The sequence below is a fragment of the Rhincodon typus genome, chromosome 21, assembly GCF_021869965.1.
Source record: "Rhincodon typus isolate 14 chromosome 21, sRhiTyp1.1, whole genome shotgun sequence".
Lineage (NCBI taxonomy): Eukaryota > Metazoa > Chordata > Chondrichthyes > Orectolobiformes > Rhincodontidae > Rhincodon > Rhincodon typus.
The window spans coordinates 33,458,184-33,480,290 of NC_063352.1; the positions used below are offsets into that span (position 1 = coordinate 33,458,184).

The 22,107-nt window shown below is 40.7% G+C and overlaps 1 protein-coding gene across 1 annotated transcript in view; it reads left to right on the top strand.

Annotated features, from left to right (window-relative positions):
• The first annotated feature begins 4,878 nt into the window (after window positions 1-4,878).
• Window positions 4,879-22,107, top strand: part of arhgdig (Rho GDP dissociation inhibitor (GDI) gamma) — a 48,848-nt gene continuing 31,619 nt past the window's right edge. The window contains exons 1-2 of the mRNA XM_020527010.2: window positions 4,879-5,192; window positions 14,169-14,345. Of these exons, the coding sequence (XP_020382599.1) occupies window positions 5,120-5,192; window positions 14,169-14,345 (250 nt within the window). The 5' untranslated portion in view covers window positions 4,879-5,119. The remainder of the gene's footprint in view (window positions 5,193-14,168; window positions 14,346-22,107) is intronic.

The window sequence follows — 22,107 nt, forward strand, 5'->3', positions numbered from 1 at the left end:
CTTTTATTGGTCCTGCCACGTTCTGTACTTGTTACCATCTTCATGATTACTGTATTTACTTTATCACACCTCTCCCACATCTCTACCCTGACATGCAAATCCTCAAAACACTAAAGCAATCCTTGTTTTCTTGTAGGAGTAGATACTAGAAGGTATAGAATACAAGGGAGTAGAGGCACACACATGAAAACAGACAACATACTTCCATGTCCTTTCCCAAATAGAGCAAGAGACATTAGACATTGCAAATGAGGGTCAGATCAAGCCCGTGACAGCTAGCAAAGTAGAATGACAATTCCTGCTGTCTTTCTGCATTCCTTCCCTTTTCCTTTGTTCTCAATGCAGTCTTACCCTGACATGGAAATGTTTCACCCTTCCTGCACTGTTACTGGGTCAAAATCCTGGAAACCCCTTTCCAAAGGCACTGATCCCTAGTCAAGATAAATTGCAGCAGTTTGAAAAAGCAGCTCAACGTTATCTTCTCAAGGGCAGTTAAGAATGTGATGTCGGTAATGCTTGCATGTCATGAAAGAAGCGAAAAAGGAGGAGATCTGAGTGCATTTATGTGTGAGAATGTAAGGACCTTGAGGAGAGGAATTGATTTTGAATCACTTGAAAGGGGAAGGATGATACAAGTGAATCTCTGCTCGATGATTTTTCTGCCTTACATCTGGTGGGTTTGCTGTCACCCTGATCTTCCTGTTTTTCTACACCAGGTATATGTCTTAGAATTGATCACTTTCCAGGGCATAGGGTCAGCAAATGACTTTGAATGGACCCTTATTCAAAGACACCTCCAGACAGTCAAGATGCTTAAGTCACCTCTACAAACCAAGAGCCTCTGTTCTGGGATTAAGGACTATATTGTCACCTTAATTGTTTACAAACCTGATGCAGACTCCAGATGACCCTGCAACAAGGAACACAGCCATTATGAAGGAAATACGTCTCACATAGTAAACCTACTCAGGCTCAACAACAAATTCCAGTTCCTGAATATGCACATTGTGTGGGGCTCCCTTTCTTAACCCTTTCTCGCAGCATCTCCACGTCTATTCCTTTCTGGTGCTGCTGTGGTTTATTTTATATCCCCAGTAGCAGATCCAGCAATTCACTCTGGTAAAAAAGATCCTGAAGGTTCATAGATACTTTGAGAAGTTTTAATACTCAAAACAACCCAAAAAGACTCATAGGCGTACTAGCCATATCTGACTAGAAACTGGACATTAATGCTGATTCTATAGCTTGCTCCTGACTATTTCTGCTTCATATGATGGGTGGGCTTTAGAATTAGAAAACTTGACACTGAAATGGAGCCAAATGCTGAAAAGTTTGATATCTATTTTGCACTGAAAAATGGTTTGCAACAAGGTTAAATTTCACCCAATTAACTTTGAGGTTTTATTACCATACTGTTTTTATATAAGCCAAGGGGAGGCAATGGCCTAGCAGCATTATCTCTGGACTGTTAATCTAGAGATCTGGATAACACTCCAGGGACCTGCGTTCAAATCCCAACATGGCACATTGGAGATATATATAATATATATGTTCCAATAGCCACAGGTGCCAAATTCATTAATTCGCTGTCAATAAAGCATCTGCATTCCTTCAGAAAATACAGTATGATGAACCTTTCTGCTAACATCCAACTCAATAATTGTGAATATTTTTGTGCTAACATTATAGTGAACTTGATATAAAATGATGTGACCATTTACAATATTGATTATAGTTTGTAGTGTGATTCGAATGTGAGTATTTATATAGCTGTTAACAAGTAGACCTGTTTTAAGATCAAGCATGCCACATATCATGGTGAAATACTGGGGAGAAAATAAATATTAGCTGGCATGGTAAATATTATTAACATGGTAATCAGGAAGGGAAGTTGTGTGAACCAGAGTTGAATAGGGAGGAAATCCAGGAAGGGAGCAGGAGACAAATCTCATTGATGACTTGAGCTTGAAGTGGGCTGGGACGGGAAGATGATTGAGAAATTTCAGAGGAAGGGTCTATGCTTGAATTGTTAGGAGATTCATTGTTGGTTGAAGAGGAGGCTGGAAGTTGGGGATTGGGGTCAGAGGAAAGAGAGGGAGCAATGCAATACATGGGGGATCTGACATTTACAGGATGCAGGAAAGGTATGGACAAAGCCAGAAATGCTGAAGAAACTCCCAAGGCTGAGAATGCAGATTTCCAATTAAACTTAATGCTGTGGCCTCACTATATTTTTGTTCCATTTCTCGCTGATCAGTCATCCAAATTGATAGCTTGTCAGATATAAGGGATGGAAAATTAATGGCAAGAGGCCATAGCTCGGAGACTTGAGGATGATCCCCAGAAAAGACAATTTATGTATTTGGGAGCAGTTGGCAAATGGTGTTTGGGAGGGAGAAGGCTGCAATGAAGGAGGAGGGAGGCCATGATATAGACGGGAAGATGAGAGAAGCTGGCCATCAGAAGTGGGGAATTTGAGGTTTTCGTCAAGGCCATTCTTGATTCACAGAAGTACAGCCAAAAACCTGAGAGTTTTATGGTGCATTTCTTTCAAGATCAGGCCTGTCCTGTAGAGCTGCTGCTCCTCAATCCCTTTCACTGCTGAGATTCCTAAACCCTGAAAGAAGCCTTTGTAAGAGCAGTGATTTTTAAGTCAGCCTCCTGATCGCAGTATACCAGTACAAATTAAATATGTTAATGAAGTGACTTGCCCCATTACAAGAGAGTAATAGTTGTTTGGGCTCTTAGCCAAGCATATATAATGAGGCTTTGGTGAAAGATCAGGCATCACTATTCTCTTGAAAAACCTGAGTCCCTGCTTGATAGATAACTCTGACTGTCTGATCTTTGCTAATAATTTTACAACATTTGTTTTTAAAAGCTTTAGTGGTTTCAAGTGCTGTGCCATTTCAGCTGCTGAAACTTCAAAGGGTTTGGATGATCAACACTTTTATTGTCCTGTATTAAGAAGGAATTGCTTTTAACACATAATAGAAAGTTATCAATGGTTTATTAAAAGTTTTTTTATGGATTTAACTGCCAATATAGGGTTGTTTCATTCTATAAAGTGTATAATGGATGAATAGACATATAAATGTCATAGCCTGGCATAGGAGACTTAAGGGTTATGAGAAATGAGTGGAAGAGCAAGGCTGAGTATTTGGGGTCATGAGGCACCATAGGTAGGGTGAGTGAAGGGGCATAGCCTGATGTGGGAGTATAATGGGTCATGGGTCTTGTTTGGAGGACATAACTTTTACGTGGGAGCCATGACGGACTGTTTAGGTTGTGAGGAGAGCATGCTGTGGGATGGATGGGTTTTGGGGAGAGTGTGGGGGCTAAGGGCTATGGGATGAGGGCTGGAAGGCTCTTCTGTTTTTATTGCTACTGTGATGAAGTCCGTGTAGTTTATCCTATTAAAGATCTGGCTTTGATTGCATCTGCACATTCTCCAACATTGACTGGCCTGATTGCAGCCAGCAGCTACTCCACGATGATGAAAGTCCCATCTTGCCTGAAGTGGGGCACGCTGACCCAGGGAATAACCAATTCCCACTACTTGCCTCAAGAGTGAAAATTCAGTCCCTAAATCTTTAGTCCTACTCACTGACACTTTCCCACCCATAGTGGGGAGGCAGGGATGTTAGCAGATGAAGGTAATATCAAGGCCTGAGAGGGAACCTGTTGTATTGGTGGATGAAAGGGGACATCTACGAATCTGGTCAGTTCTGAGAAATGAAATGTGTGTACCTCACAATAAAACATGTGAATCCTTCATTTTCACAGATCCTTTTCAGTTGGGAGGACCAACTGCTTAGAAACTGCTCCAAAACTGCCAGTAGTCTGCCTCTGATTAGCAAGAAGAAATACACTAGGAGCAGGATGATGTCACTTTTTCCGTCCTGTGAGATGGAAATCCCAGCCCTCACATCCTACTTCATCAAGTGGCTTGAAAGAACTCTGATTAGAAACTAAACCGAAGCAAGTGAGCTTGAATGATTGATAGCTATAATCATGCAATTTTCAACCTTGTTGAGACCAGTCTAGTGTGTAACTGCTTAAGTCATGTTGCTGAAGTAGTCCACAAAAAAGCTGCTGGTACTGTAATTGTAATGTAAAGAAATCATCATTGACATGCACATAATGTGATGTCCGCTAGCTGGGAGAAGCTAATTTAAAATGTTCTGCATTCTTGTTTATGGTTGGGCCTATAAATTATGCAGAATATACTTTGAAATATCATTTCACTTGTAGCAGATTTGTCATGTTTAGAGGGCCTTTAATATGTCTTGCAGCAAAATGCTTACAATAGTATTTTGGTGCATGAAAATTTAATGTGGTTTTAAAAAGTATATGTATTACTATTTTTAATCATATGCAGTTGTGACCAGGTGATGCATTGTGCTGGGGGAGGGGAGGTAATGAGAAAATGAAAACAATGGTCTCAGTGTATTTGTAAGGGTTGACTTTGGCATAAACAAGAGCAAGTTATTCTTAGTTTCATTAAATCAAACTAATCACAATTTTACACTTACTTTTTGTGTGAAAGATTAAAATATGAGGCAGAGTTCAGGAAATGGGGGAACATAGATTAAACACATGAGAGTTCTTAATTTTTCTGTGGGGAGAGGAGTATTGCGTTGCTCCTTTAACACTGCTGGAGAAGATATATTATTGTTTTCTCCCAGGTAGCGTAGCGGGGCTGTACAAACCTCAGGATTATAAACACCAGTCTGTGAATTAGGAGCATTACATATTCTCTCTACATGGGGAAGCATTGTGTTTGTATTCAAGTGTGTGCTGCATGTGGTGGGAGGGAGATGAGATCATAGACATCTGCGAGATAATGACTGATGGGAGTTGAGAGCAGCATAGCATTAGGGCAGCTAGCAAATCAATAGCGTCTGCAGACGAATAGGATTTTTACATTACAGTTCCATTGCAGTCAATGTGTAGCATGTGAAATTTCTCATATCCAGGATTACTTTTCTTTTTAAATATTTTTCTCTTCATATACTTTATGGGTGCAGTGTAAAAAAATTATTTTGCTTTGGTTGTTTTTTTTATTGTGCCCGTTTTTGAGTGAGACAGCATCCACACTGCTTGCAGACAGATTACCATGCTGGGTTTGGATGTATGTGAGTTTGGCAGCCAGCTCCTGGAACTTATGTGGTTGACAGTATGCTACAAAGGTGAGGCAAGAGTTTTTAAATTACTGTTCTGTGCTGTTAAAATTTCAAAACCAGAAGCCCATCCTTTGTTTGAAGAGCTATACCGTGGATTTCCTGTAAGAGCAAAGCCTGCACTCTTCACTGCTGACTGAGCAGATTCTCCTCAATATCTCTGTTAAAATATTCCAATTCTTTCCACATTTCTGATCAAATTGCTTATTAATTTAGCTCTTGGTGTAAAGTTGCATTATACCAATGTTACTTAGTGATGTAATGTGCTATATATGTAAGTGTAAATTAACATTGGTAAGCCACACCCATATGCATCTTGCAGAGGAGAAATAACTTTCTGTTTCTCAGCAATACATCCAGCATTTGAGACGATACTTCTTAATGTATTGAATAAGGCTCAAGAAATATATCTGATGACCAGCTACAGCCGTGTGATGGGCTACTGTGATGGTAGTTTAAGAATTATGCTTAATCCCAATTCCATTTATTTTAGTAAAGCTCGATATTCCCAACTCTTGTGCGTATCTGTGAAAACAAAACTACTGAATTTTATGTGGGTCCTTTTTTCTCAGCAGTTTGAACGCTGATCCATTTGGAACCTTGTTTAAGCTATCAGATTTACTTAATACAAAAAAGATATGTTTTGAAACCTAATGATAGTCTTGAATACCGAAAATTCTTATATCATGGCTTTCTCCAACTGGACCATGCTGATTGGTGATTGCACTCACATTACCTGGGGCATGTGAAGTCTCTGGAAAATAAAATTCCACCATGATGCAGTTGTGATGAAGTAGTTTAACAATGAGAAGTATTTCTTGAACTGAAACTGTTAAATGAAAATAGTGTGCTGCTTTTTTTTCATTAGTAATGTAGATTTATACTTAAAAGGTGTTGACGTTTCTTGTAAGCTACCAAAGGAAATGATGCAGCGAGACCTTCTAGGCACAACATTAGAGCTGCATGGCCCTCCAAAAGTGTCTATTCTGATTAACATATGGTGCAGTTTGAGGCAGGGCTATCACGTGTAGTTACAGGCGTTCAGTGCATGACAATGGTTGTGCTTCAATTTCATGGGTTGGGGTATTGAGGGTTAAATCACAGGAACACGGAATTGTTACAGAGCAAAAGAAGATTATTCAGCCCATCATTTAGAGGATTCAATACGAAAATTAATCTGCACATTAACTCCCCAGTTATTATTATTCCTGGGATGTGAATCCTGCAACATTTCATTTTCTAACTGTTCAGTGTCTCGAATGCAGTTGCCCTAAAAGTGATACCACATTTTCTGCTGTTGATTCTGAGGCACTATTCACTTTGACTGTTTCAAATCAGAATCTGCAGTTAAGATTTAAACATGGTAACACTCTGTTTATCCTGGATGGCTGAAATCTCAATAATACACCCGGTAAAAGATATCTCTGCTCATATATGCTTACCCGCATGGGTAAAGGTTCTCCCAATGTTTGTATTATCTGAATGTTTCGGCTACTTACAGGTGGATTTAAGATGCTTATCAGAGATCTACATGGACCCTTGGCCAGCTGGCTGCAGAATGACAGTGTTGAACTAATGATCCATGTGGGTTCTGAAACCTGCCCTCTCACATTTTGTTTCACACTTGATTCAGAGCTTTATTGTAACTGCTTTACACTGCTTCTCAAATTGTAGTTGAAATGAAATCTGTTTTAAACTCTGGGGGAGCATTACACTTTTCAGTGTTTTATCATCCCAGTGTTTTGACAACAACAACTTCTTTCCTGGAATATGCGATGCTTTTACAAAAAAACAGATAATTGGAAATGCCATCACTGGGATTATCTCCTGCAGAGACACAGAGAAGGAAGGGTACACTCAAAAAGCAATTCAATGACCCTCGTTATAACTCCTGGAATTTCAGAATTTTGCAGTGAATAAGTCGATTTGACAGAAGAAAATGTTTGCATTTGTGTAGTACCTTTCAAAACCGCCAGATGTCCCAAAGGACTTCACAGCCATGAATTAATCTTTTGTGAAGTGTGATGACATTATAATATAGGAAAAACCACAGTCAAATTGCATACAGCAAGGTCCCCATCACGGACAGAATTTATATGTTCCCTTCACCAGCTATGATTAGTAAGTTTGTATGTAAGAAGTGTTTTCTTAACATCAGAGTGTGGATCCCAATTTAAGTTATTATAATTTTAACAATTGTAATTATCTCCGTCCCTTTTGTGACAGACCTATAGTTTCTGGAATGGTTTTGAAGATTTGAGGATGAAGTGGGGGCCTTGTAAAGCAAAAGATTCCCATCAGACTCTCAGACTTTTTACAATCAGGTGAGACTGAGGAGAGTAAATAAAAACACTTGACCCAGTTGAACCAATCTCTCCTCATAGAACAGTCCTGCCAACCCTTGTATTAACCCAGTGAATCTCTGCTGTACCCTCTCTATGACAAGTACATCCTTTCTTAGGAAGACTGAAAATTCCATGAAATTTTCTAGGTGTGGTCTCACCAAGATCCTACATAATTGCAGTGAGACATCTCTACTTCTGAACTCAAAGCCTCTTGCAATGAAGACTGATGTATCATTTGCCTTCCTAATTGTTCGCTGCACATACCTGTCCATTTTCATTGCCCAGTGTACAAGAACATCCAGATCCCTTAGTATATCTACACTTCCCAACATATCACCATTTAAATAATATTCTTGAATAAAATACAACCTTCTGATTTTCCCACTGAAGTGTATAACTTCACAATTACTCACATTGTACTGCCTCTGCCACGTGTATACCCACTCACTTAACTCGTCTAAATCATCTTGAAGGACTTTGCATCCTCCTTACAACCCCCAACACCACCCCCCACCATCCCAATCTTGTGTCTTCAGCAAACTTGGAAATGTTGCGTTTTGTTTCCCTATCCAGTTCATTTAAAAATCATGAACATTCAAGCACTGATCCTTGCAGCATCGCACTAGTCATTGGCTGCCATTCAGAAAATATCCATTTATTCACAATCTCTGTTTTCTGCCTGTTAACCAATTCTTGATCCATCCCAATATATTTCTCACAATCCCATGAGCTTTAATTTTGCCCACTAATCTCTTATGAAGGACTTATTAAAAGCCTTCTGAAAATCCAAATGCACCACAACGACTACTTCTTGCTTATCTATTCTACTAGTTACATCCCCAAAAAACTCCAGTAGATTTATGAAGCATGATTTCTCTTTCACTGACGTTTTCCAATCCCGTTAATCTTTTGCAAATTTTCTGTTAATACATCTTTAATAACAGACTGTAGCATTTTCTACTACTGATGTTAGACTAACTGACCTGTGTGTTTTCTCCCTCCACTTTAAATAGTGGGTTTACGTTTGCCACCTTCCAATCTGGAAGGACTGCTCCAGAGTCTGTAGAACAATTGTCCTTTGCTCCACTGCCTTTATTATGGGTCGGGTGATGCTGTAGGGTAGCATTGACTGGTTCCCCATTGTCTATCCCCGTCCCTTCAGCTATCCTGAAATTGACAGGTGCTTAAATCTGTACTCCTTTAAATATTCCATCTCCCCCCTAACAAGTTTAATTGGCCTCAGTGTGGAGGAGGATATGGACTCAACCCTCCCTACCCTGCCCTGGCACATGAAAATTGACACACTGTCTGATGTTGTCATTTTCAGACCCCCCCCCCCCCCACCCCCATCCCCACCTCAATGTCCATCTTTCAGGGAAGGGAGCACAAAGAAATTCAACCCTCGTTTACTAACATGATGTAATAGCAAATTCTGATTCCCATGGGTGATGGTTGAAGTATCTGGTCTGCCAAGGGAATGAAAGCACATCTGGTTTTCTCTTTTGTGAAATATAAATTAACAGGCAACTGTCTGGGCTTTCTCTATTGTCAGTGACAGAGATTTCAGAGGAGGCAAAATAACTTTTAAAAAAGAGCCATTAGTAACATTTTATTTAAATAAAATAGAAGGATTTGATCATCTATGACCCAAAATATTGCAAGAAACAAATTCATGGTAGGCATAAACTATTCTGTTCCTAACAGTGCATCACTGACTTAAAATGAACTTTTTGTTTACGCTATATGAGAATATTATTGTTTTCTAAGTTAGGCATACTCTGTTTAAGATGTATAAATTTACTCAACTAGAAAATGGTATTCTCCAAATCAAAAAGACCATTAGCAATAGTGTTGATTGCATTGCAATGCATCGCTGAAACCTTGCAATTGATATAATGGTGTTATAGGAATGTTAAGTTGTTAATGATGTGAAGCTGAAAGTAACACTTAAAAATCTGAAGCATTTACTTAATGTAAGAGGAGTACATAGAGACAGACTTCTAGTGTTTTATTTAAATTGCTGTTATATTTCTGTCCATTAATAAGATATATAACTTTCACGCCATTGATTAACATTAGTTTTCTCCAATATCTTTCCTAGTACTTTCCTGGGAGTTTGATCCCATTTCTCCAATATTATTAATGTCAAATGTGATATCAATGGGGTGTAGCACAAAATAAGAAATAGTCCATGTTACACTTTGTAAATCAGGGCAGCAAAGAGCTATTTCTCATGTTTTGCTTCCCCAACATGTATTTTATCTGCAATCATTTGTATTTAATTACATTCTTCAGTCTTCAAAGTTTGCATCTTTGAATGTTGGGTCTTAGTGAGTAATACAATGAACCAGATTGTACCTGAATCACCTTGACATTTTGCATCGATTCATCTAGTGCTCTATTGAACAAGTTTCTGCCCACATAGCTGGCCACACCTCAACAGTCATAAGCAAATATCCTCAAATTAGGCTTACTTGGAAGGTCTCTTATGTGACCAGAGTTTCAGGCACAGAGGGAAGATGGCTTTTTAATGGTGTTTTGCTGCAAAAGAATTTGTTTTTTTTTTCTTTATCCTGAATGATATCTTTTTTGTTTCATTTAATGCATATTAATGGCCTTAGTATGGTGCATGTTAAAAAGTGAAAAGCCTCCCTGATGACCAGGTCCTAAGTATGCTGTGCCTAATGTGCATACTTAGAGGAAGTGGTACCTTGCTAGTCTTTGATTGTTACTGTTAAGACATAAAACCATAAGATATAGGAGCAGAAGTAGACCATTCAGCCCATCAATTATACTCTACCATTCAATGAGATGGTGGTTGAGCTGATAATCCTTAGTTTCATGCCATTTCTACACAATCCTTGATTCCTTTGGTGATTAAATAGCAACTTTAAATGCAGGTGTATTTTAATAAGGTTGGGATGAAACTTAGCCGTAACCTCAAAAGAAGCATAATGTGGGTTCATTTTATAATTTAACTCTGGGTTGCACCCACAGAGGAAGGTCCTGTCCTTTTTGCTATTCACGTCACACACAAATGTATTTCTCTGCAACTTGGCACCAGATTGTATTTGCAAACAAAATAGTTTGTCAAATATCCCCAGGAAGATGAATACAAATACTTCTACATGATTTGTCACTTTAATGTATAATGATCCTTGGCCTACTTTTTGTATTTCCTGCTTTTACTGTCTCGCTGAGCCATCAAGACATTTGTGCTAATGTAGGCCACAGGATCAATTATAGGACCTCCATTCAGAAATCAAACCTGTATTAGCATAAACTGCACCCAGAGTCTGATTTAATGAAACTGAGTCAACACAATTGCAGCAAATTACTACTGATAGTCCGACTTGGAAACAGTAAGTAATTACAATGTTGAGTGAGCAGCCAACCAAACATGGAAAGTGCAGGCTATTTTTTTTGGAGAAAATGTGATGTAAGAAATTAATTTAAATAAAAAAACACATGCTAACAGAGCATATTTCATGACCTCAGGATTTAATGCTTTGCAGACAATGAAGTATCTCTGAAGGATAGTCACCTTGTATTGTAGCAAACATGACGCCTAATGTCCACAAACTATAGTGAATAAATGGCCATATAATGGGCTGTTGGCATTGGTTGAGAGATAATTGCTGACCAGAAAGCATGGCAAAGTTTATGGTCTTCTTCCATTCATGCTGAAGGATCTCTTGGGTGTACCTGTGAAAGGACACAGAACCTTATAACCTTTCATAACCTTTGACAATGCTCTATTCTTGCATCACTGTACCGAAGAGATAGCCTGAATTATGGGCTTGTAGCCAAAATGTTACAGAGCCCTGCCCATGAGTTTGAAGGCTCAGGAGCTTGTTAAAATGCAATGTCTGGCCCTTATGTTATTTGTTTGCCCTAACTAGTCTCCTGTATAGCTGTGGTTATGTTGGGCAGCAAATCTGCCCTTGTATGCATTGAAGCCCTTAAGTGCCCAATTAATTATCATTTAACTATCTGATCTTGCCCTCTGTCTCTATATGACCCATGTCAGGGGGAGGCCCACTTTTGGTGGGTAGCCTGGCAGCTTTCACTGTGCAGGCTGGTGTTGGGCAGGAGAGTGAACCAGCTTTAGGGATCCTCTGCCCATCAGAGGCGTATCCTACACGGTCAAACCTCCCCTTTCATCCTCCTCCGATCTCTTGAATCTGGTGTCCCACTTCCTTCACCCCACCTCACTGGGGCCTGGCACCCCAGGCCTTGCCAATATGGCAGACCTACCTAAGCATCCAGCATCCATAACTTGCTCTTCCTGTTGTCCCAGCATAGGCCACTGCTTGTAACTCTCATTTTGGGACTGCAGAGCTGGGACAATGCTCTCCCCATAAAGTGGGAGGGGGGAGTGTTGAGGCAATGAGTGCCTCATAAAGTGTTAAATGGCTGATGGGCAGCCATGTTCAGTGGGGATGTGTTCCCCATCAACTCTTCAGAGGGGTATGAAACTGAGCTATCGGAAAAATCTGCCCATGTCCAGAATGAAGCTTGAACACAGCAGTATTTTGCCTCAGAAGCCAGAGTGGTGTCAGACAGCCAAAATGACCACCTGAAGGGCACTTCCAACATGGGCAAGCAGGTTGGATTGTGTGATGGTGGGAACCCCGTTATGCTTCAATGTCCAACCGCATTCCCACATACCAAGATTACCAACTGAATATGGGGCAGACTGTAAAGTGACCCCAGGCCTGTGCTTCAACCTTCCTGTGTCATGATCAAGAATCATCCTGGTGGTCCCTTGCCTTTGAGATAATCTGCATTACTGGGGTGCAGTGAAGTTGTAGACAGATGTCATAAGTCACTTATGATGACTGCAAAGTCCAGTCTGCAACAGAGAATAACCTAGAGAAGCCAATCAGTAGTCAAACCAAGGTTTCATAAATTAACATTTCTTGGCATCAAAATATTACATAATATAGAAGACATAATTAGTTTATTTTACAGAATTATTTGCTCCTATGTGTCTTTTAATTTGTTTTTCCTGATGAAATGCAGTTTCAGAACTCTGATGAAGTCAGTTGAAGTCATCCTGTTGCACTTGGTTTAATGGCTTAGCAATGGCTGCCTTTCTGGAAAGGCAAAATCTGCTAAAAGTGCTACACATCACGTTGTCCCTTGCCGCTAAGCAAGGCCGGCACCTGTTACAATTAACGTTGCTATTGACACCAATTCTCAGTTAGATTTTCCTACTTGTTGTGATTGATATAGAGCGCTTTCATGTCATCTTTTGACAGCATTCTTGAGGCAGATCCTTCAGCACTTGCTGAGTCTCTTGCCATGGTCTACCTCCATGTATAACATGACTCTGTGGATATAGCCATCTTCTGTCCTATGCACAATCCCAAGCCAACAAAGCCTTCTTTGTTTGATGAATATTGGCATGCTGTTTGTGCTAGAAAGGACTGCTCCATTGGTGAGTCCAATATGATATCAAAGTTGTGTGGAAGATACTGGAGATGAAAGTCAATGAGCTTTGCTTTTTGGTACTTATAAGTTGTCATTCAGGGATAAAAATATTCACTGTTTGAGTCTATAAAGTGCTAATGTAACCACTTAAACAGCAATATTTCTCTTAGCACTGTTCAACTATCAAATCTAAACTCTTTAGTATCAAATCAATATGGCAGTCGGCAAAGTTAGTTAATGTTAATAAGCATGAGTTTTATAACATTTATGCAGTTTTTCTTATTCAATTAATTTCTTATTGCAGCCAGCATCACTCGTCCCCTCCTTTCACAGGATTGCATTAAATGCATTCTGAAATGGCAAATTAGTGAAATAGGATCCCATCTAATAGACTGCGCTTATCGAGAAACACAAACACCACGATTGCAAGGATTCTGTAGTGTGACAACAACTTGTTGGAGCAGAGAATTGGTTCATACAATTAATTTTATATTTATAATATACATTACAGTCTTATACTTGCAGAAAGTTTGCACTTGCATCTAATTATTTTCTACCGTACTTCACCAGTGGTTCTGGCACTCAGTGCAAGCATTAACCATCATGCCAAGGTCATAAATACATGATTGGATCCTGACATTTAGGTGCTAATGATAGACACCCTCTTGCTACATCACCACCAATGATCTCTAAAACCCAACTGTTAAACCAGTAGCGGACAGTAGTGGGGGAATGATTGAAGCTGTATGTTATTTAGTACTATTTGAAATTCTACCTCCGCACCCCATTTCTTATCACATGGGTGAGATTAAAACAACTGTCTAATCATTTGAGATATTGAACCTTTGTGCAAAAGATCTGTTTTGCCATTTTGCAGAGTTAAAGTAGAATTAATTTGCCTGATATCACTTTTTTTGTTCCTTTAGTTTGGAGATCTCCACCGATCTGCAATGGTGTACGACCTAGAACTAGAAGTTTCTAGAACTAGATATTTCTGACCTAGAAGTGCTTGAGATAGCATAAACCCAAATGTTCACGAGGATTAAACTATTCTCAACCTTTCACACACAATTTATGTGTTATTTTAAAGTTTATTACAGATGATATTGACAGTATGTAATTGGAATTTTCTTTTCAATTAATAAAAACCAACTATTGAACTGAAAGCTAACTAACAATAAGTCTGTGTACTTTTTTTTCTCAGATATTATGGCAGACAAGGATCCAGAGATATATCCTGTAGAAGAGGATGCCTTGGTTGACTCAAGCTACAGAGCACCAGCACAGAAGACACTTAAAGAAATTCAGGAGATGGACAATGATGATGAGAGTTTGAATAAATACAAGCAGGCTCTTCTCGGCTGTGGGCCTCTAGACATAGGTTAGTATCTGGTTGATACTTATGTAGTCAGTTATATGACAGTCAAAGGGATGATAGTTTGATTTCCTATCTGTATACAGCCTTGAAGTAATAGTTTGAATTATTTCCAGATCCTTAATTCATTTCTTGAAATGCTAAATGCACTGTTATGCAAATTGAATGTTAGACTAGTTGCCTCCCAATTAGCAAAAGTAATGTGAGGCCTGCATTAAAAGATACAAACGGGCACATTAACCTGTGGAAACATGAAGTAAACTGTATCAACTAATTAAAATAATACATCCACTCAGAGAAAAATATAACTAGAAGCCTGGATTTAATTGCAGAAATTGCTGGAAATATAAGATTTGAAAAGAGAAAAGATTGCTCCTGTGGTGTTCAATGGTTTGATTAAGTACTGGGGAGGCAATAGCCTAGTGACATTATCAGTGGACTGTTAATCCAGAAACCCAAATAACGATCTGAGGACTCTGGTTCGAATCTCGCTGTGGCAAATAGTGAAATTTGAGTTAAACAAAAACAAAATCTTGAATTAAGAGTTAAGACCGTGAATCCATTGTTGGTTGTCAGGAAAAACCCATCTGGTTCACTAATGACCTTTAGGGAAGAAAACTACCATCCTTACCTGGTCTGGCCTACATGTGACTCCAGATCCACAGCAATGTGATTGACTCTTGGGGATGGGCAATAAGTGATGCCATCATCCTCTGAATGAATAAAAAACAGATTAATCTGTGTTTGATTATTGTTATGGCCCCAGTTAGTGCTTGTAATTGTAAATTGTCTCTCTAAGCTACATACCTGTACTTGATTTGATTAAACCTGTGGGTGAAACAAGACAGCTAGTTATGCTGAGATGCTTCCATAGAAAGATCTGAGATCTGGATTAGACCATGTGTATAGGAAATCCTGTAAGTTCTGAGATGTTAAAATATTCTAAATAAATCTGTTCTGATTCAAACCTGGAATCTTCACTGCATTATGCTGAGAGAAATCAGACACCTAAGGTGTAAGGCAATCTGGTGAATAGGTAACAGCTCCATATTTTTGCTGGATTTATTTCATTTGGAATTATCAAAAGTAGCTGAATGTAAGGGATTCTTCCTGCCAATCTGCTGACCTTCTCTCCACACACAGTCTCTCCCAAACCTCTGGTTTAATCTTCAGTTGAAAATTTGTTGGTTTGTTGCTTTTTCTTTTTACTGCAAAAGGAAAATCTGTGGCTAATGAATTGGGATGCACAGGGGTGGTGAAGAGCTATCAAGACCAATTTTAAGATTTTGAGTGGAACGGTTGCGGAAGGGGTAAGAGAGCAGGGAGAGAGGTATAAGGAGCTATGATTCATGGTGATAAAAAAGAAAACAGAAGCAATATACACTCTTCCATTTTAGTTCTTCCCACCTCCTCAGTTGTTATAACTGAGTTGCAGGAAGCATCGGGTAGAATTGACATGGGGCTTTATTGAACAGCCTCCATGACTTTGGTGGAAGATTTGTGAAAATCCTAAAGCTGCCCCAAAGGTTTCAGTTGACAGTTTGGAGAACAATGGGAAAAATTCATCCCATGAAGCGATGTTAATTACTGTTAAGTAAAAAAACCTTTCTTGACACTTGTCCAGATTCTGAAGGTGTCTGTTTCAGGTGTCCCACTCATGATAACTGCAGTTGTATCATCACAATGGCCCTCCTCTCACCCAGGCTTAAATGGGCTGAGGCTGTTGTTCCCCCAATTTATTGGCAGCCCCTGCCTCCCCAGACTCTAGGGGGACATTAAAGTCAGCCTAATGATCAGGTTTTGCATGTCATAATGAGACTAGTACAACAATTTGCTGCATCTATGTTTTGGCTTGGCTGTTTGTTACAAACATTCCACATGAACATTGATTGGTGAAGGAAATTGAAGTGCGCTTCTTAAACTGTTCGGAGAACTACATTGTGAGTGCGGGTGGTTGAGGGGCCCACTGAGAGCTATATAACAATAAATATTAAAATTAATTTGAAATTCCTTGCCAAGTATGAAATAACCTCTATCCAGTTTGGAGATCACAATATGAAACTTTGAGCAAAATTTTCCCAGACCTTGAATGAGGTGGGCTATGGCAAGAAGTTTAATGGTTTGATATAAGATGCCAAGAGAGGCATTTCAAGAGAAAAATCAACAAGTCACATTTCCCAACCAAATCCCAGACATTGAGACTCAATAGTGAGCTGTGAGAGTGCTATTACATGAGATTATCACTCATTATTACCCTCACTACCACCTAAGCTCACATCTTTAATATGCAAGCTCCCATTTATTCCAGCTGCCACATAGAAACAAGATGCCAAAGATTCCTGACAATGAATGTCAAAGTGGGTAACCAACAACTCCAGCTCTTGCTCCTCTGGACCTCCAGCTTGGAGATCTGGCTCCAACATCTTAGAGCACAGACTAAAGGCAATGACCTCACACACACCTCCCATCTGTGGATGCTGGCAACTGACACATGGCTTACAATATGCTCCTGTCATTCATTGTACATTTCAGAGCGCACTGGCACCTCTCATTGAAATACTATTATAAGTACGTTGTACACAGGGACAGGCACCCCTGTCTTGTGTTGCATTTCAGTGTTTCCCCCCTCAGCCACACCTTAAAGGCTCACAGTACTTCTGACATGCCTTCCAGTTTAGCGCAGATACAAAATGGGAAGATGATAGAGCATGGGAGGGAAAGGAGTCATGTGAGGGTGTCATTGACTGTAGGTAGTAAGCACCCTAGCTTTCATGGGGAAACAGCGCACTGTTATGCCTGGTATGTTTCCTTGCTATGCTTGGGGCTTGGAGTGTGAAATAGGCAGATGAAGACTGACATAGACTTGTTGGTTGGTGACTTAGGGAAGTGCAAAGCCTATGGGGTTGAGGGAAAGGCTACCAGGAAAGAGATATTTACACTTGGGGATTCACAAGGTGGAGACATGGAGCATGAGACTCACTGTTTGAGGAGTGACCTCTGCTACCTTCCATCATGCTCTTAGTAACAAATAGGCAACGGATATAAAAAGGGCTTCAACCACACAGGGAGTAGGTGGGGAATGTACTTTATTCTGTGAGGGAGGGGACTTTGACTTCAAGCAATGTGAGTCCCTTCAAAGGGCAACAGCATTACATAGACACCCTTACGCTGAAGCTGAAAGACTCCTGCGAGCTGATTTACCAAAGTAGCAATCACCAGCCGTTTACCCGTTATCTGTGTGTGATGCAGGAGGTGCTCTTGCCCCACCTTGGAACATTGACTAACATATAGTGTGAAGGATAGGTGGGCTCTGTTCCTTCAGTGTTGTAATGATGGCTAGACAGAGACTCACAAACACAGCTGATGGTGAAAAGTGAACATATGTTTACAAAAGCAGAGACTTGTTTACATTGATGTATCTCTCATGTGTCCTGATAAGGTCTTCTTTCTTTCCTTCCAATGTTCTGTAGAGAAGGCGGAGGGAAGCTGCTGTACGGTGGAGCCCATATACCTTGGAGATTTGGTGATCCTAGGGGTGTTTTAGTTTAATGTGTTGAGTGTCTGCTGGCCCCTCCTTGACTTGAAGCCCCACAGAGCTGAGGATGGCAGGCAGGGAGAGGTGGAGGGACCAACCACATTCAGAGTGTCCTGGGAGGAGGCCTTTGGGGGGTGGGGGTGGGGCTGGGGGTGGGGATAGTGCTGTGAGTAGTTCCTTCTATGGCTCGGTGCCTACTGTCCTGTCTACTTGTGAGGAAGAAGCATTCAGAGTGAAGTCCTGGTCCCTTATCCCCCTGTTGCCTTGCTGTTAATGCTGAGCACCAATAGCTCGAGCGATGGAATGCAGTTCTGCGCACATATCCATCATACTCTCAGCGTTTTGGCCCTGGCTGTCGATGCAGTGATGGAGGCAGCCAGACGGCCCTCATGCCTGAGGCAGCAGGATCCCAACAGCGTTATGTCAGTTTGCCCAGTGGTTCTGACAAACCTGCCCGTTTCTCTTATGGCTGACTGTGTAATTGTATGAAGTCCCTGATAAAGTGACACCATGAAGACATCCCCTACCAACGACTGAGCGGGTGCCTCGTCTCCTACAGTCTTCGGAGTGCCAGTGACCTGGGACTATTGACCCGCCAAATGCAGAGTTGTGGCAGTGAAATGCTCACCAGCATGTTCACATGACTCTAATCTAGAAAAGATACCCACCGAAGTCTCAGTAGCTGAGCTGGTGAGGGGTGCCAAAGGGAGCCTTGCCAGTGCTTCCTCTAAGGCTTCCCTGCTCTCTTCCTGAGAAGTAGACAAGGGGATGTCCTGCAATGAGCCCTCTTGACCACAACCACCCTGCTGACAAAAGAGCGAAAGCACCATGACCAATGATTAAACATTGTGGCATGTTAACAAGAAATTCACAGTAGCGGGGTGGGGGACAATGAGAGAACAATACGACAATGACCAATTCTTCTTTCTTGGTTTCTGAGTCACGGAGGTTCCTGCATCTCCACGGGACCGATCTCGGTCTTACGTTCTAGAGCCAAAATCTCTCCTTGTAAGGGGCAAAGGGACAAATATCTTGCCCCTTCACCATACTGGCTCTCCACTACCCCCCCACACCCCCATTATGGATGATTTTCTCCTGAAATGAGAGAAATGAAAGAGGACGGCACACCTGTTAACACAGACACAGCTGGAGGAAGGTGGATGAACTGCCCTGGGTGAGTGAGTAGACAGCACAGAGGCACTGCAGGGTTAATGGTATCAAGGTTGAGGAGAGTGTCAGTGAGTGACGAAAGATGCTGCAGGCAATATTAAGAGTGGTGGAGCATGACTGTTGGTGGGAAAAGGGTGCAGTAACAAAGATAAGGTAAGTGTAATGTAGCAGAGAGAGTAGCACTTAGCCAGTAGAACAGAGAAGATTATTGACCTCTTTCCTACGCTGACGAGTGTTTCTCCAGATGGTTGAGACCATACTAACCCAGGTGGTAACTTTAGTTCAGATTGGCAGTGTCTAGCTTTCACTGCCAGTCCTGGGGAAGAGGTCAGCCTCTCTCTGCACCACCTTGTCACCAGGATATCTAGGTCCCCATCCACAACATATGGCACTAATTTACACCTAGCAGCTATCTCTAGGATGATTCACAGGGACTGTGCAGGGTAGGTCTGGACTGACAGTGTTTAACCAGCTGCATAACAACATTTTAAATATGACGCCAGCACCAGGGATGCTGGGATATCCCAGCAGCATCAAACACCTCCGGCTACGTTTAGTGGGAGAATTGGGCTAAAATTGGACAGGTGGGGAACCACAGGGGCCTGGTAAGTAGTTAATGAGTTGTGTTTTGGATGATCACTGACGAGGCTTCACACCGAGAAATGGTGCATTAAATTCAACAAAAATGACACAATTAAAATGTGGGAAGATTCAGCACTTTGTTTTGTTATTTCGTTAAGATTTTCCTCTTTGTTCCCTATATACATACATAGCATTTTTGTTGCTTATTTTGATGTACCAGGCCAGGTTACATTTTGGGATCTGATTAGTCCAATATTACTATCAGCTGGGATCCTAACACGATTACTTTGTCCTATTCCTCCACTGTGAAAACAGATAGAGGTATTTTTGTAACAAAACTTCCATATTATAGTCTCACCTGCACCAATCTTTAATAGGCCACATTCTCCTTCTCAATATATTTAAAATACATACTACTCTTTCTCAATATATTGCTTTAACTTTTGATGGTATCAGTCTTTTTAAGGTTCCTTTTTCTTTCTTTATTTTCCTTCATTGCTTTTTATAGCTTCCCCACCTCTGCTGGATTCGCACTCTCCTAATCTTGACATTTGTGTAACTTTGGGGATGAATATCCCTGAATATTTTTAACCGGAAAGAGCCTCCAAGCCAGCAAAGCCTGACTTTAGTTCAAGATGGCAACTTGATTAAAGATTTGGAGTGTGCATTAGGAATGGTAGTCCTAAAGATCAAGACTCGCATTGTCAAACCATCTGTAAGCATTCATTCAAGATTCTGAACATTGTTCTGTTATCTATGGCTTTGATTAACAACCCTTTCATAGAAACGTAGAAGATCGGAACAGGAGTCAGTCCTTTGACTCCTTGAACCTGCTGTGTCATTCAATATGGTCATGGCTGATCATGGAGCTCAATAACCTAATTCTGCCCTCCTTCTATATCCCTCATTTAGCCACAAGAACTATATCTATCTCCTTCTTGAAAACACAATGTTTTGGCTTCAACTATTATCTGTGGTAATGAATTCCAAAGGCTTCCTACTTTCTGGATGAAGAAGTTTCTCCTCGTCTCAATCCTACAAGTTTTACCCTTTATCCTTAAACTATGATTCCTGGTTTTGGACTCCCTCATTATTGGGAACATCCTTCCTGCGACGAACCTATCCAGTCCTGTTAGAATGTTATAGGTTTCTATGCAATCCTCACTCATTCTTCTAAATTCTAGTGAATACAATCCTAAACGACACAATCTCTTCTCACATGTCAGTCCTGCCATCCCAGGAATCAATTTGGTAAACTTTTGCTGCATCCCTCTATAGTAAGAACATCCTTTCTCATGATCCCCTCCAATGTCAGCACATCCTTCCTTAGAAACAGGACCCAAAACTGCTTGCAATATTCCAAATGCACTCTGACCAGACTCTTAGCAGTATATTTCTGCTTTTGTATTCTAGCCCACTTGAAATGAATGCTAACATTGCATTTGCCTTCCTAACTGTCAATGAATTTGCATGTTAACCTTAAGAGATTCCTGAACAAGGATTCCCAAATCCCTTTGTGCTTTCAGATTTCTGAAGCCTTTCCCCATTTAGAAAATAGTTCAACCCTCTATTCTTCCTACCAAAGTGCATAACCTCACCCTTTCCCATGATGAATTCCATCTGCCCGTTCTTTGCCCATTCTCCAAGCATGTCCAAGTCCTTCTATCGCCTCCCCACTTCCTCAACACTACCTGTCCCTCCACCAACCTTTGTGTCATCTGTAAATTTAACAACAATGCCCTCAGTTCCTTCATTCAGATTGTTACTGTATAATAGTGGTCCCAACACTAACCCCTGTGGAATTCTACTAGTCTGCCATCCTGAAAAAAAAACCTTTATCCCTACTTTCTGCCTTCTGCCAGGCAGCTAATCCTTAATCCATGCCAGTACCTTGTCCCTAACACTATGGGCTCTTATCTTATTTAGCAGTGTCCTGTGTGGCACCTTGTCAACAGCCTTCCAGAAATCCAAACAGATTACATCCACTGTCTATCCTTTGTCTAACTTGCTAGTTACCTCTACAAAGGATTCTAACAGAATTGTTAGGCATGACTGAGGGGTAACTTTTTCATGCAGAGTGTGCTGCGTGTATGGAAAAAGCTGTCAGAAGTGGTGGAGGTGGATATAATTACAGTATTTAAAAGGCATCTGGATGAATATAAAAATATGAAAGGTTTAGAGGGATATGGGCCAAATGCTGACAAATGGGACTAGGTCAGATTGGGATGGCTGGTCGGCATGGACAAGTTGAACCGAAGGGTCTGTTCCCGTGCAAAACTGCACAAAATATTCCAGCCTCACCAATATCCTGATACTTGCAGCAGGACATTCTTGTTCCTGTACTTGAATCCTCTTGCAATGAAGGCCAGCATATAGTTCACCTTCTTCACTGCCTGCTGCATCTGCATGTTTACTTTCAGTGAATGGTGCATGAAAACACCCAAGTTTAATTGAAAACTTACCCCTTTCAATTTTCAGCCA